A 16,520-nucleotide genomic window follows, 5' to 3' on the forward strand; every position below is an offset into this window, starting at 1 on the left:
CTTCAGCTTTATTCCTTTGCAAGAAAAATTAAGAAAACTTCGATAGAAATGTCACGAAATTGAAGAAAATCGACACAGCCGTGGTCCAGTGACACTATAATGCGTTTTAACAAGGAATCCATGCGAAGACTTATGGATTTATTAAATAATGTTAAAATTAAATTAAATTATTGTTGAATCATGTTAAATTGAATTAAATTATTAAATTAAATTAAATCATTATTATTATATTATTAAATCGCAAAGGCGTTCAAATTTTTCGACTTGAAGTTTTTGAGATTTTGTTCATTTCTCCATAATTCGCCATGGACCGAAAGCGCACCTTAAAGTGTTAAATCCAACCTTTACGATAACATATTACTCCCCACATAAAATCTTGGTCGAATCTTTTCGTCTTTGAAAAATAAGCGGAGGAATTTATTTTTGATCGTTAATGCATTTTTATTCAAGTTCACCACAAAATGACCTAAGATGTTTAAGATGTTCGGCAACGCTTTGCTTTTTTTTCGTACGATAATTCAACACATTACAGAATCACATTTTTGTGTGTACATAGTAGGTAGTTAATTAGAAGAGTACAAATTTCCATGGACATTTTCACCTAAAAAAAGGTTAAATCCTTTTAGAGAAAATTTGTTGACAAGTTTAGTGCATGAGTTCTTCTCCATGAGTGGCTACCATACATACTTCGTTACACTGGGCGTACGTCGCTACTGCTGTAAATAGGGCCACGGTGCGGTGGAGTTCTCGCAGTCTGCAACTTCAATCACTCAGTTTCGTTTGTCCCTGGGACCCTGAATGTGAATTAAAGATTCTAAATCATTCCACTACTTTAAAAGTTAAAAACTTACTTTTTTTTAACTTAAGTTACTTCTATAGCTAAAAATTATTACCGATTTATATCTTCTTTTTTCCCGCCAACGCTTTTTGGGTGAAACTTTATTTATGGCCTGACGTTTCGACAACTTCGTCCTTATCGAAAACCTGGAAATGGTTAGAGATTTTTGATGGGACACCTTATTCCACTATTTTCATTCCTGATATTCAAGATAATATTTTAAGAGTAATCATTTTGTTTCATCCTTCACCAAATCTCTTTCTTCTTGAATTAAAATGATGAAAGAATGTTTGTGTGCCCTGAAACTCAGGGTTGAATTCGGACACAGTGAGTTGTCATTAGGATAACTATGTTCATATAGTAAATTATTTGAACTGAAAAGAAATAAAAACTTGTACATTTTGAAAAAATTTGCTCTTTTTAGATCGAATGGAATGTTCGAATGTGCAGTAATCAGCTAGAGAGAGTGGGAAAAGAAAGAATGGAAGGAAGAAGAAAAAAGAGAGAAAGAGAGAAGAAAAAAGAGAAAGGAAGAATAACAGAGAAAAAAGAGAGAAGAAGAAAGAGAGAGGAAAAAGAGAGGAAGAGAAAGAAAAAAAGAGAGAGGAAAAAGAGAGAAAGAGAAAGAAAAAAAGAGAGAGGAAGAGAGAACGAGGAAATCAGACGACACAAACAGTGGTGATCGTCTTAGAATTTATCAAAATTCAAGGGATATACATTTCTTATTTAATACTCAATTGAAAGAAGAATAAGAGATGAACCTTAACTCAAAAATGAATTTTAAAGAACAGATACAGTTTTTAACATCAGAAACCAAGTGAAGATTTCCTTCAGATAAAGAATTACAAAAGTTACAGAAGAGGGAAAAAACCTAACCTTTGCAGCTGCGATTTCAGACGATTTCCGACGTCGGTCAGCCGGTATGTACGACGATCATGTATCGGTTTGACCTTTTTTCTGTGACAAAGTGCTCAATGATGTATGACACAACCTCATCACGACCCTCACTTTGGGCTGGATTTTCGTCCTTTCGGTGGATTTCTCAAAAGTAGACAATCTCGGATCTTGTTTCGGAATTTCTTAAGGCACAAGTCATTCCTCATCGTAACTCCTGCTAACGATCAATTCCATTCGATATTTTATCCTATCATCATATTTCCCAGCATATTCTCTCCATTCCTCTCTAAATAAGACAGTAAATTTGTTCTTAAGAAGGTGATTTTATGTTGACAGTGAACAAATTGTTATGGGATTTCTATTTTCAGATATTTGGCTCTCACTCGGATCATTCTTTATATCTAAACCCTGGGAGTTTTGTTGAGGTGCTGTACGTTTCTGTTCGAGTTCTACATAAAGCGGTGGGACTTGAGACGTACATCAGCAGATGAAATCTGTTTTGCTTTGTCTTCTTCTATCACATTATGGACCAGTCTCTTCTAGGGTAACGGTTACGGGTAGTTTAGTTTTCGTAATGACCGTAAATGTTAACAAGGCGTAATTTCAGTACATTGCCAACGACGTTGTCAGTGATTATGGTCAAGTGAAGGAGTTGCTGACGGAGTTCTACCGAAAGCAAGCACGAAAATATGGAAACGATTACGTGAGTACGTCTGGAGTGTTTTTAAAATCCTTGTAAGCAATCATAAAAATCATAATTAATTGATCTATAATATAATGAGTGCTATAATTGATCATTACCTACTGATCCCATTGAATAGAATTTTATCAAAATCTTTCTTATCTGCTTCCAAAAAACAAAATATTAATATTATAATATTGAATACCAATTAATTAATTTCGCACTAGATAATTAACGCTCCTGGGTCCCTTCAATTTTTCCTTCTCTGGAATCCAAAATAACCCGGGTAGGAAATATTAACTTCCGCAAATCGTAGTCAAAGACAAACTATTCGATTCAACTCTGTAGTATCTTCAAGGAAAAAGAAACAATTTGAAAGCGAGACCACATAATTGCATTCAATAAATAAATAAATAATAGAAAATAAATAAGAAATTAGATTGAGACTATAGGGTAAGAAAAGTGGAAACAAATGCTGAGAATCTCCTCTGGTTGATCCTTCCCAATGATTTCTAGAGCGGATGATTTTTCCTCTCATTCAATTTTCCTCATGTAAGCTTTGCGCTTTCAAGCCCGAGAGCGAGAGAGAGGGATATGACGGGAAAATAAAAAGTAGAAGCCAATAACAGCTCCCCAACCCCACCCCTTTTGCTACTACTTCAAATGATATCATTTTTGGAACATTTCAGATACAGTACAAGCTTCTGCTCAACTGTTTTTCTTCTCTGTACTGTAGCCAAAGAATTGCAATATCCTTTTTTCTGCAACCTCTACTCATCTCCAATGTAGATGAGTACTGTAGAGAAGAAGTACTGGTGCACAAGAGAAATTTTTCTAAGATTTCACAAGACAGTACCTGATGGAACATGTGTCGTGTACCTCGGTTCCAATTGGTCAAGTTGCTGACATCTTTGAATTTTTTTCTGCGTCTGGTCCAAAAGGATCTTCTGCGAGAGTTTCTCCTGCTCGTAGAAGATGACCGTGGAGAAGGAAATCTGAACAAAAAAAAAAAAGATCTGCAAATTCCAGTTTTGGAATTTCTAGAATTTCAATCATTCCAATGAATTTTCTGGTGCAAATTAAACATTATCATAATGTACGCTCTAAGAGTACATTCTCCACTGATCATAGGATCGGTCGAAAATAAATGTGGTTGACCCTAATTGCGCGAATTAACTAACGAACTTTGGGGAATATTTGTTGAGTGTCGAGGAAATAAACAGATGGGTACAAAAAATTGAGCATGAAGAAGAAAGTATCCGTAGTTATCGGTAAAGTATTTTATAACTTTTTTCTTATGTGTCAAACGATGCCTACAGTAACATCAGGGTTTAGTTTGTTTATGTCTTTTGGAGGACAGTGAGACATAATAAGTTCTTAGGAAAAAAGAACGTTTTTCTTCCACATAAAAATGTAGAACTATGGAAACGGTGTTCTAGGATCATCTCTGAAAGAAAAATGTTCATACCAATGAAGTGCTTGTCTTATATAATACGCTTCATCCTGAGGAGTTCACAGAACATCATAAAAATTTTTCTCGTGCAGAAGCAAAAAACAGAGGTTGTATATATCAGTCTCAAAGTTGCTTACCTTTGGTGACCTTTTCTGCACTGAAAACAATGAAGCCAGTGAGCATACACCTTTGGAACGTACCATCTATTAAAATAATGGCATGGCCTAGACAGTGTGGTTTTAGCGCAGTCGGTAACACGTCCGGCTGTGATTCACGATTGACCTATGGTTCGAAACCACCCCACCGCCAACCAAGCTTTAGTTCCCCACGGGTCGACAGATTTGTCAGACTTGTCTGGGATTATAAGAACGTTGACTTGGTACATGAACAAGCCTCCGCAGGTCATTGTATAGGCTAGACAATCGTTTCCAAACCTCAACCGATTCTGAGTTGAAGTAGAACGCGATGGCGCATCCCCTTAAAGACTGACAAGCGCCAAAGACTTTATCCTTTATCCTTTTATGGCAGAGCTATTGCAAAAATATGCCATCGTGTAGCGTAGCGTCGTCAAAAATGTTGTGCTTGTTATGCGTGCATATTGTGCTATGTTGATGAGAACAAGAAGTAGGAGACACAGCTCTACGCCTCTCTCGCCTCATCTTCGTCTTTCTTTTGCGCGAATGCAGGACCAGGATCCTAGAAAACTTAGACTCTGACCGCCAACACGAAAAGCACTGAGGACAACAAGAAGAACGTCCTTTATAGTGAAATCAACGCTGTCCAGGTTACACAACCCACATGTGATAGTTATGATCGGGTCCAAAGGACTAAAGCTTCATGTTGTAAGCGACTGCGTTCAAGCGTAGCGGTTACGATCGAGGAGGTACCACCACTAGCATTACTCAACGCTGCGGTTCGCAACCGTCACTTTAACAGCGCCGCTTTGGGCGCAGCCGCTGCAACTGCATCGAGCTTCATAGCATTTTGACCCGACTGTAACCACACCACTGCTTCCTCCTTGAATCTGTATCCTGCATCCTTAGCATCCTTTATATGAAAGAAATATATCGACAGTACCGGATTGATCAATTTATCATCGAAATAGCCCTTTACACTTATGGAAGCGGTTAAGTGAAACTATGCAAATTGGATTTGACGTGAAATTAGTAATATTGAAACAATTCGTAGCACCACGACTTAGAAAATTCACTTTACAAGTTAGATACTTTACTGTTTGTCCTTCCATCGAAACAGCACAGTTTTGAGGTTCTGGTCTGTGTCCATAAAATGATAAGACGGATACAAAGGAACTAACGAAAACATCTTTAAGTCTCAATCTGTGTCTACGATTTGCAGGACGACCAATGTCATGTACTTATCATAAATTGATGAAAGAATACTTGATTTGCAAAGACACGCTGCCATAATTCAAAAGGTCATCCGTCCCAGAACCCAAAGTACTACTTTAATCTATTGTAAGGCGTAAGGATTCCATGCGGATGATTCTTATGAGACAAGAAACTACAATGATTAACATCCTGGTAATTACCCTAGTGTGTCCTGGACTTACAGATGACACGAGTAACGGAAGTGTTCATCAAAGCTGAAACCGCTTCATAGCGCAAAATATGGGCAAAAATAGTTCGTTTAATTGACAACATGATTGACGACCAACTTCTGCAGTTCGCACACCAGCCGGATGTACAACACCGTGTGAGGTGGTAATTGGAGCAAGACAAGGAGCAGTGGGAGGACCCTTTCTGTTCAACTGCGCCATCGATGGCCTCAACAGACGACCAGTGTCCCACAGAGCCTGGGATAGCGAGCTGTTTGAGATTGATACTGAGCTAAGGCGAAGAAGTGCAATCTGGGGATTGTTCAATGTTCAACTTTGCCGTCGATGATATCATGCATAGTCCCGAGAACATTGGCGTGGGACTATAAGAACGAGTTTTGGTCGATCTGAACCATACCAAAGAAGTAGTAATACTTCAACTTCAAGCAATACGAAGCCTCCTTCAACATGTGCTCTCAAAACTAAAAGAAGTCCAAGGACTACGTTTGCGGCCTGATGTTCGCTTTGTGGTGGATGAAGGTCTTCTCAAATATTGGGCAGGGTTTTTCAATCTAACATTCAACTCCCAGACGGAATCGTTGACAATGGGAGTCGAGCAGAGAGACATCCTGTGATCGACTCTCATGGTCTCTTTGTCGACCGTATGTCCTAGCACTATTGAAGACATGGGCAGCACTGCACCTGTGGTGGTGGTGGATGGTCGACTGCATGAATATTCTCAATTTTCAACATTCGTTTCGTGGTAGAATGAATGCTTCTGGCCAAAAGTATGCCGTGAGAACATTGTGCAGAACTGGTGAGAGTTAATCTGAGGGAACTCGTCTATCTTAGAAGAAGTAGGTGTACGCTCTCTGTACTCGTGGTTGCCTTGAACACGTATGATTTTCCACTTGTGATTTCTAATTCATGAAGAACAAATGAGCGGACACCCGGAAGATTCTACAGTCCAGCTTAAGAAAAAAGAAATTCTAATGCTACTTTTCGTTATCTTCCTTATATATTAATTATATCCTATATATTATCTTCTTCTTCATATGCACTATACACTTTAAAAAAAACCGGAGCAAAAATTCATGGACAACCGTACTAGGTGGGTTCCTCAAGACTGGCCGCCCCTGAATAAATTGAACTTTGTCTTGAGCCAATTCCAGGGCACCAAAATTTGCAAAATCCAAAAATGTTACTTTGCAATCATAAAGACGAGAGGAACTGGAAATGATGAAGGTTGAGTTAAATTGGTTACATCGGGTAAATTTTAATTATTTGTTCCTAAGAAAGTGAGTGAAGAAGGATTAAGCTGGATTAGAACACTATGAAAATACAGAGATTAGTGGTTTAGCTCAGGTAATTACTTTATAGCTAATTTTTAGGATCCAAGCACTATCCAGGCTAACGCAGAAGCGATGAATGCAGATGATGGAACTGAAATTAGCGTTAATAGAAAGATTTGGTCGGAGGTATTCGAGAATGACATCATTCTTACACTCCCACAAGCTGAATCAATTCTCATGGAGACAGGTATGTCTTTCGAGAACTGTCACGTAAAAAAACCTGCACATCCCGGAATGTTTAGGGAAAAAACGTGGGAAAAGGCAGGCACAACCTACGCCGAGTTCGTTCTGGCCAACCCACACGATATCCTATGAATTTGCCGTTCAGGAGAGTATGTGATGCATATGTAGCGCTTTTTTTCACTTTCATACTTCAAATTTCTCACAGTTCAGTTCAGATTTTGAAGAATAAGAATTTCGAAGAATTTTGAGGAATAAGAATAATGGGAGTAAACTGTAGTTGAGATGGAGGGGGGGAAACACTCAGTCGCAGACCTATTTTTGGAAGTTGATGACTAAATCAGTCGGGCCCTAGTACCTAAGCATTAGTCTTAGAGGATCTATGATATGTTAGCTAAAGTTACTGGGAGAAAAAAAGGAAGAAAAAAGAAACAAAGAAAAAAAAAACTCCAGAAAAAAGAACGCGACTGTGTGCTGCGACGCGGTGAAGCGTAGCGGTTAGGATCGAAGGGTGGAGGGACTCTTGCTAGCACCACCGTTTGCTGCAGTTCGCGATGGTCCCACCTAGATTCCAACCCCTGGCTTCACCATGCCGCTTTGAACTCAACCGGTTACACAACTGCACCGTGCTGCATATCGTTTTGACTCCACTATGCTGGTAAACGATCCAAAGATTTTAGGGAACTTCCAGAACTTGATTCGTTCCGCGCTAAGGCACATCGAGCAAAATACTTGTATTCGCTTTAAAGAAGGTGGCAGAGACAGGTGGGTCGGCAGAGATTCTAGAAGGAAAGTACATCAGTGATCAGGGTGTGCATGATTCTTTTCTACGTTAACCTTTCCAGAGACGGACTGCGCTTCTTTCGTGGTTCTGGATGTTGGTCTAATGTGGGAAGAACGGGCGGCCGTCAACTTGTCTCCATTGGGTACGGATGCGATAGTGTGAGTCCGAAATTATTTTGAGCATAGATCACAGTGCCCTCATTGAATTCTACATCCAGCTGGGAATCGTAGCTCATGAAACCCTTCACGCTCTCGGATTATGGCATGAACAATCACGTGATGATAGGGACAAATTCATTAAAATCGTAACTGATAGGATAATTAGGGTACGTACCCCTCCGTCTTAAGATATTTCTCATGGATATTGCTGTAATACAAGATAAACACAGGGCACCGAAGGTAATTTCGAGAAGAGGACACCGCAGACGAGCGATAACATGGGACAACCCTATGATTTGGGCTCCGTTATGCACTATGGCCCAAAGGCGTTCACGCAAGACTGGAACGTGTAAGTGATCACTAAAATAAGGTGCACACATTGTCATTTAAAAAAAAAAATTCTCTTCAAATGCTATAAAGTGTCATCGTGGTCGCGGAAATCTTTCCCATCTTTCCGTTGTGTTTCTTTTCGTTCTTGTAGGGATGCCACATTTTTCTCTTTTTTCGTATCTCATGTGGACATCCTTGAATAAAGTTGAGTTTTTTTATTGAACGAAAGACCCTGATATGTTTCAGGGATACAATAGAAACAAGAGACAAGCGCTATCAGCACACAATTGGTCAACGTGAAGGAATATCTTTTAAGGATGCAAAAATGATCAATCTACGGTACTGCATGAGTAAGTTCACGTTAAATTAAAGATAACTCGTATCTGAAAGAAAAAACCAAACGAAGGAGCATATTCATCAACCTAGTAATATTTACAACCTCTACCCTCTCTCAACGCCAGAGTTCTTACTCAACAAACTTTTGGAAGAAAGGTGTAATTATTAGGCTGGTGCAAAAAAAATGTCGGTACTTGATCTGGAAAAGTAAATTAAATTTAAATTGATATAAAGCGACTGAAGTGTATTATGTATTAATCGGGACAGGAATCGTAGAATCAATGTATTTCTGCCCACGAGAAACAAATTTGCTTTTTCTAGTTGTTCTAGTAGCTCAGAAATCTGGACTTCAAAATTTGATCAACTCTTCAAATGCATTTGAGCACCTGATTAGTATTTGAGGACCCACGACTACACTGAAGTTTCAAATTGCTGTGTTCATGCACGTGCCACAATACGGCGCCAATTTCTGTTGCTATATATGATAGTAGGGTCAAGACGATATCAAATACGGTGCAATTATATGCGCGGCTTGTCCCGAGGCGTTGCGGTGGGACGTAGCGGTTAGAAGCGCACCGAACCCTCGCCGGCTCATCCCGAGGCGTTGCGGTGGGACGTAGCGGTTAGAAGCGCACCGAACCCTCGCCGGCTCATCGCTGCGGTTTGCGATGGCGCCACCACGGTCCCAAATGCTGCTTCTTTCCAAGCGTACGCAAATGCATCGTGCTTCATGTCGTTTTGACTCGACTATAGTTGGCTAGTTCCAGTGATTCTTCCCGTTCGTAGTTCTTTAAACGTCCCCAAGTGAAAGCTACGAACACGTAGCGTCTTCGGATCGCATAAGGTAGACGATGCCGACTTCTGGGGTCAACATGCTCGCAGACTCCCAACGGTACTAGCACTCTGGTACTCGAATTTTGTTCTCGGTTTTCTCAAGACACTCTGGAGAACGGAGATAACTTGTGGATTGCATAGATGCGATAGTCGGAGCCGGTGCTGACCCCCTTCACTTTTGGGCGGTTGGGGAAGGGACCTCCTTCACTTTTGGGCGGTTGGTGAAAGGACCCCTTCACTTGAGCTGCACCCCACGAGCTAAACCCCCTTCATCTGAGCAGGGTCCGGCTTCTCTCTAACGATCCCTATAATGGATTGTGATATACATTCTCATTCTCTTTCTATGCAAGTGCCGAGGTAGATGAGGGGTTTGGCTTTTTCTGTACGGACGTTTTGCGCACTCACTGGACTACACTTGCGAGCGCAAAACGTCCGCAGAGCACAAAAAGCTACATGTCGTTTTGGCCCGACTAAATAATAGATTATCGAGTACTATGTAACAGTTTGTAGAATAGGAAAAAAGAAAAAAGATTAGATCACTGAAATATGTCGTTGAACAATTTCAAACGGGTACAATCTGATAGGAAATTGTTGTCATTGAAAACTGACATCAAAGAGTGTCGTGTTTTTCACAAGAGAACTTTGTCATTAAATGCGGCGTACCACGGAATCGATGTAATAGAAAAAATGTGAAAACATGTGAAGTTCGGGGTGTAGATAACAAGTATGAGCGCGGCCCCACTCAATTCATCCGAATCTTCTTGAAAAAAGGTGTGGAAAATCGCGTTTGTTCCCATGTTCCCGCAGGATACTTTTAAACTATCCACCTTTGTACATGCCCCGCGTCCACGAGTGAGCGGTCAGAGATCGATGAGGTCTCCAGTCAGCAGTGTATTAAAGAAAAACGACTGAATAGGCTGTTGAGGAGACCGAAACGCAGAAGGGGACGTGTTCTAATGTACCTCGTAGGAACAAACACTGTTTCCCACGCCATCTTTCAGAACAATTAATGGTGGAGGGGGGAGGAGGGGAATTGAGCTGGGCCACGGTCATGCTCGTAATCTACACTCCGAATTCTATATTCCCCGAGAGGTTTTCTAACTACGTCGGTTCCGTGATATGATGCTGCCTTTAATCAATGCATCAATGATGAAAAATGGCAAAAGCTAGATTTGAACTTCTCCCTCCGACATACTAGTTTACACTATCTCTTTAAGACGTGTGTCCAACGAAGCTACCATGCAAGAACGACGGATACACTGATCCGAACAACTGTGCGAAATGTCTATGTCCGAAAGGATATAACGGAGTGTACTGTACTGAAATAGAACGAAGTGGGTGTTTAGAACTTCATCGTACTTCAGGATACGTCCAAAGTATAGCACAGAAGAGATACTTTACTAATTAATGACTTCAGCTTCTTGCGGTGAAGAACTGACAACAACGCAGAATTTCCAAACCATTCGGAGTGGACCAGTCTATGCAAACAGTTACTGTGTATGGAGAATAAAGGTAAAGCTTACTCGGTCTTCCCACATTAATTCCAACCTTTCGAGTTCATGACAACCCGCTTACTGTCAACTTGTCAAAAATACTAGGGGTATCTGCAAGTAATGCCTGCTTTTCCTTGAATTAGGGTCACTTGAATTTGCGAAATTAATGCTGTTGGAAGAAGCGGAAGAGGCCATAAAGTCAGTAAAAGAGGCGGAACAAAGAAAGACAGTTGTCCCTAAAGGCATCACCCCACGAACCTGAGGTGGTACGGATTTCAGGTGGAGTATTCGTATACAGGATCGTTATGGAGAAGGGTGATTCCGTCCATTTGTTGCTAATTGGCCTAAAAAAACGGCCCAGAAGATGCGGCGTGTGCACACGGCTGGCACGCTCCGATCGTTGTAGAACGCCCGAAGCCGTATCGTCCGGCCTGTTTTTTACGGCAATTAGGAAGGAACGGACGGAATCACCCAACTCTCCTTAACCTACGATTCCGTACACAAATACTCCAAAAAATCCGTACCACCTCAGATTCGTGGAGTGATGCCTTTAAAGGCAGCGTATCATGGCACTGACGTCGTTGGGAAATCTGTGGGAAAATATAGAGCCCGCGGTGTAGGTGACGAATATGGGCATGGTTCTTACACATAATAAAATGACTGCATACATACATATGGTAAGGTCAAAACGACGTGAAGCACGTACGCGGTTGCGTACGCGGATTCTCTCGAAGCGCTTCGGTGGAGCGTGGTGAAACCCTTGCTGGCACCACCCATCATTGCAGCTTGCGACGCTACCAACTCAGTTCCAACTATAGCCGGGTCAAAACGACATGAAGCACGGTGCATTTGCGTATACGCTCGAAACGGCACGGTGGAGGTAGCAGTGGTAACCAAGGTGGGACCATCGCAAACTGCTGCGATGGGTGGTGTCATCAAGGGTTTCACCTCGCTCCTAGCCGCTACGCTGCACCAAAGCGCCTCGAGAGAAACCGCGAACGCGATTGCATACGTGTTTCATGTCGTTTTGGCCCTACTATATACTAAATAATATATTATTTATAACTATATACATACATATACTAATACTTGATATATAATTAAATGAAAATCCGGTGGAAAATTTCGAAAAGGAAAAAAATGTTGAATTTTTGGCCGCCACTGTACACGTTCGTTGGATTCTTTGGACTCGGTAGAAATGAGGAATGAAACAAATTGTTGAAATACTATGGAGTGGCTTATCTTGGATACATATGGGAAAGATGAAGTGCTGTTTAAGTATACTAGCAGTAGGGGGAAAATGTAATTGGGGACACTAAGAGACGCCCTTATTTCTCGACGCTCTAACTTACTTTTTTCTCTTAGTAAGCTTAGCTTACATGTCATAGATCCTCTAAGACTAATGCTTAGGTCTTAGGGCCCCGATCGATTTAATTATTTACTTCGAGATATAAGGGCGCCACTGAGTCAAAACGATTTAAAGCTCGGTGTGCTCGAAGCGCTACGGCAAAGCGTAGCGGTTATTATCGAAGTGGGACCTCTGCCACCACTCATCGCTGCTGCAGTGCGCGATGGTCCCACCTCGATCTTAGCAACTGGTTTGACCGCGCCGCCGCCTACGCAACTGGACCGAACTTCTGCTTGTCGTTTTGACTGTGCTATTATTAAACTGAATACTTTAGTCACCCGCCGGACAGAAGGTGCAAGTGATTATCGACTCTTTAAGTTTCCCATGTCTTGATACCTGTACGAGTTTTCTTGAGGTGAAAGAAGCACAAAGCAAGACTGCAACTGGTGAGTTGTTTGTATATCATATTTTTCTATCCATTTCTCATTTCTATTTCAACTGAACGCTGCTTAATCCCAATCGAATCAAATTTTAGGAGCTCGCCTCTGTTGTAAATCTGGTGACAACTTCTATTCCGAAGGCGACGACATCATTCTTATCTTCAAGGGGGATTCACAGATTCAAAGTGGCTACCAAGGATTCTCCGCTCGTTACAGATACTGTTCGTATTCATTTCACTAAAAATTCCTTCAATACAATAATCAAATGTTGAAATTGAATGCTTTTAGACGGGAATGCAATGAACACTCCTCCCACTACCAATCGTCCTACAGCAACTACTACCTCTAACTACATCAAGCCAACCGCAACAACAGTCGAAGCGGTAATATTTGCTACTTTGATCATCAGGTCAAACTTTTTTGGTCCTGTAACGCATTGGTGGTATTCCCATGATTAGACTTATACAGGAACCAAAACTGATCTCGAATTGAGGTCGAACTTCCCAAGCGGTAACCCGAAATTAAAGATGAGAAGAGATGGTTTGATGACTCTGCAAATCCTAATCCGTCTGTAATCCTAATATGGGATTCTTTTTTGTTTTGTTTATGTATTTTTGGTAGCCTCTGCCTAGGAACAAATAATAAATGAGCGATAAGCCAAGGGTGAATGTTGGGTTGTCTGAATTGGTGCGACCTCACAGATTATACTGTCGGCGAAGTGGGGCGCTGTTAATGCCCTTCCCCCGGTTAAAGAATTGATCCAGCAATGGCAGCGATAAGCTCAATAAATCCTTCTTTGTTCTTTTTCTTTGATAATTCTTCATTCGATTTTTTTTTGCGCTCGATTCTGATTCTGGTTGATTCCCCATGATTTCCATCACCTCAACCGCATCAAATCCTCCGTTCGAATCGGCGCCATCGCCCTATCGATTGTCATCGCGTTGATCAGCGAAGCTGTATCGATGTCTACCGCCAATTACGTAACGCGTCAAGCCGACACGATACGTTCTGCAGCGAGTTTACGTAGATAGGGCCTGAGGGGAAAATGTAGTGGAGGGACACTCAGTGGCGCCGTTATTTCTAGAAGCTCTATCTTACTCTTTTCTCTTTTTAACTTTAGCTTACATGTCACAGATCCTCCAAGAGTAATGTTTAGGCCTTAGAGCTCCGATCAATTTAATTATTTACTTCGAGAAATAAGGGTGCAACTGGGTGCCCCCTCCTCTCCCTATCTATATTTTACCCCCAAATATTCATGCCAGTGAGAGCTGCCGCCAATACATCCCCGTCCAGTAGCGAGTGTAGCGCGGTTAGGAACAGCACGCTTCGAAACTGTCCTAGAGCCAACCAAGCCTTTCATCATTGAGGGAACTCATGGAAGCTCCCCTCCCCCACTACATTTTACCCGGGCCTGGTTTGTCCCGACTCCTATAGTCCACTCCTTACAAATCCCCAAAAAAGAACGCTTCCATGTATTGCATTTCGGGATTCCTCCGCTGTCAAACGGATTCGCGTAAAGATCCTGCAGTGGTTCGAGATGCATTAGTCGAACTGCTCGGTATCCCATGGATGCAAACAGCAATTATGAACAAAAAAGAGTCTAATATTTGCGAGAGAAATCAATACAAAAACAAAAGGAGAGAGCCGCCGTCTAGTGGCGTGACATAAGCGAATGAAACGATTTTGGACGACCACGGAGTCCATCCATCGACCGCGTAGATCAAATCCACTCTTGACCCACCGTGGGCACGGTGTCCCCGTCTCTCCCTCGTAGAAAAGAAGTTCTTTCTGAGGTTTTCAGTCGACGAGGACATGCTTTTCGAAAACTTTCAAACCTGTGCCGGAGGTCACAGTAGCTAATTTTATGGATTTGGTTTGCCGAACGGCAACGAATGGTACAATCGAGCCAAATCGATGCTCATCACAGTTGCGTAAGCAGGTGCGCTCAAGTCGACGCGGTTCTGCTATCGATCGGGATCGAGATGGGACCATCGCGACCTGCAGTTATTAGTGTTGCTAACAAGGGTCCATCCGCGCGATCCTAACCGAACGCTAAACTGCACCGGGTCGAACGCAGCTGCTTACGCAACTGCGCTGAGCTTCATGTCGTTTTGACCCGACTTTAGTATGATTGTGTGCAGGAACAGGGGTTCAAACACTCTTTGCGTCTTTTGACGTAGAGGAAATCTGTGCTGCTCCACTTAGACGCTTTTCTGCTCCTCTCGTATCGATTAAACTATGAACGCGGCTTAATTTGTCCGAATATTTAGTAGGTGAGCTGTAGTCGGGTCAAAACGACATGAAACAGGCACAGCTGCGTAAGCGGCTGCGCTCGAAGCGGTGCGATGGAGAAAGCGGTTGGAATCGAGATGGGACCATGGCGAACTGCAGAGGTGAGTGGCGGTAGCGAGCGTCCTTACACGATTCCAACCGCTACGCTCCACCGCGCTGCTTCGAGCACAGCCGCTTACGCAGCTCTCCGTATTTCATGTCGTTTTAACCCAATTACATCAAATTAAAGTTTCTTTTTTGTATCGTAACCCAAATATTCGATTATCAGTTGTCGATAAATATATCTTTTTGTTTCTGTTGGTGAATTTACTAATACGTTTGTATGTCTTAGTTTGTTGGAACATAGAGAACTTATAAATGAGTCCATTTATTTTCATAAGAGAGGAGAATGGGGCCTTTGGGGTGAATGGGCCGTCTGCAGTGCCACATGTGGAGGAGGAGAGCGATCTCGTCTACGTGCATGTTACGGCGGAAATCGACGTTGCTCGTGAGTCCAGGAATATTTTGATGGAATACTCATTTCTTTACTATTTAAACTGCTTCAGAATTCATTTTTCGTAATTTCATTTGATTCCCAGAGGTTCTTCTGTTCAAACGGAATCGTGCAATACAAATGAATGCGTCGACGGTACAGGAGGAGGAGAAGGAGGAGGAGGAGGAACATGTACTGGACGCATACTACTTCCGTGTGATTTGCTTGAGATCGTTATGTTCGGAGAATCTACGAATGTTTACCGCGGTTAGTTAGTAGTTTCATTTTCGACTGTGTAGTTCCCGTTCGAGTATATTCAACCAGACGAACGGAGCATGTGTTTCGCAACGCAAGATTCTGCGTTGCGTCATTGTTGTTGTGCCTTCGTTCATTCGATTGAACACATTCGACGGTGACTATATTTATCATTTTTAAACTGAAAATTTGAGAATTTGATGAATTCACGTTAGATTCTAACATATTCCGATTAATAAGGCAGTAAACTTTAGATTCTGTCTCGAGTAATCAAGCATCACCATCGTCAGATCATCGGAGTTACTCCGATTGTGGAGCTTCTCATGAATCCACATATCACATCCTCAGAAAACGTGAACAATTCGGAAAATTCTCGAACGATGGGATTTGTGAGAAGTACGTGATATGTTCATAGTGCATTTGGTTTCTTTTTTTTTGGTGGATGAGTCATGAGATCTTGATTATTTTTTTTTACTTTCTTTTTTTTTAAGTGAAGAATAGATATATAGAGTTTATACACATAAGTATATACTTATGTATACTACTACATTCAGATCTCTTCGTACTTTTTGTTCGCACTTTCAATGAGATTTAAGTATTCATTGGTGCACCTCGAGCAACAGTCAAGTGAACTTTCTGTTTTCAGAAAATTCACTTACCAGTGCCCTACGTCTCTTCTTACAATTCATATGGATTGGAAAAAGGAGAGTGCTCCTCCTCTATTCTACAAATCACGAAGTTCCACGGAATCCTATTTCTATAGGAGAAGACGCTGTGGAAATCGTCATCGATAACGTCCGTCGATGTGTTGCTAATATTCC

At 41.6% G+C, this 16,520-nt stretch overlaps 2 protein-coding genes across 5 annotated transcripts; one reads left to right on the top strand and one right to left on the bottom strand.

The window, feature by feature from the left end:
• Positions 1-691: 691 nt before the first annotated feature.
• RB195_012658 (uncharacterized protein) lies at positions 692-5,647 on the bottom strand (the record flags this gene model as incomplete). Of its 2 annotated transcripts, none has more annotated exons than XM_064202137.1 (6): positions 692-754; positions 894-984; positions 1,715-1,795; positions 1,847-1,879; positions 3,274-3,296; positions 5,546-5,647. In XM_064202137.1, 6 exons carry the CDS (start codon positions 5,645-5,647, stop codon positions 692-694), a joined length of 393 nt encoding a protein of 130 aa, XP_064058017.1. The 2 variants fall into 2 exon arrangements, with proteins under 2 accessions (XP_064058017.1, XP_064058018.1); XM_064202136.1 differs by lacking the exon at positions 692-754 and adding an exon at positions 771-794.
• On the top strand, positions 2,223-16,493 carry RB195_012659 (uncharacterized protein; the record flags this gene model as incomplete). Of its 3 annotated transcripts, XM_064202140.1 has the most annotated exons (17): positions 6,662-6,694; positions 6,817-6,964; positions 7,020-7,109; positions 7,638-7,722; positions 7,803-7,899; positions 7,959-8,066; positions 8,130-8,248; positions 8,476-8,579; positions 10,617-10,733; positions 10,817-10,911; positions 12,575-12,686; positions 12,776-12,901; positions 12,969-13,063; positions 15,353-15,459; positions 15,551-15,711; positions 15,954-16,095; positions 16,346-16,493. In XM_064202140.1, 17 exons carry the CDS (start codon positions 6,662-6,664, stop codon positions 16,491-16,493), a joined length of 1,887 nt encoding a protein of 628 aa, XP_064058020.1. The 3 variants fall into 3 exon arrangements, with proteins under 3 accessions (XP_064058019.1, XP_064058020.1, XP_064058021.1); XM_064202139.1 differs by lacking the exons at positions 6,662-6,694; positions 6,817-6,964; positions 7,020-7,109 and having other exon boundaries at positions 7,610-7,722; XM_064202138.1 differs by lacking the exons at positions 6,662-6,694; positions 7,638-7,722; positions 7,803-7,899; ... (10 more) ...; positions 15,954-16,095; positions 16,346-16,493 and adding exons at positions 2,223-2,279; positions 2,343-2,438 and having other exon boundaries at positions 7,020-7,117.
• Positions 16,494-16,520: the final 27 nt, after the last annotated feature.

The sequence above is a fragment of the Necator americanus genome, chromosome V (assembly GCF_031761385.1).
Source record: "Necator americanus strain Aroian chromosome V, whole genome shotgun sequence".
Taxonomy (NCBI): domain Eukaryota; kingdom Metazoa; phylum Nematoda; class Chromadorea; order Rhabditida; family Ancylostomatidae; genus Necator; species Necator americanus.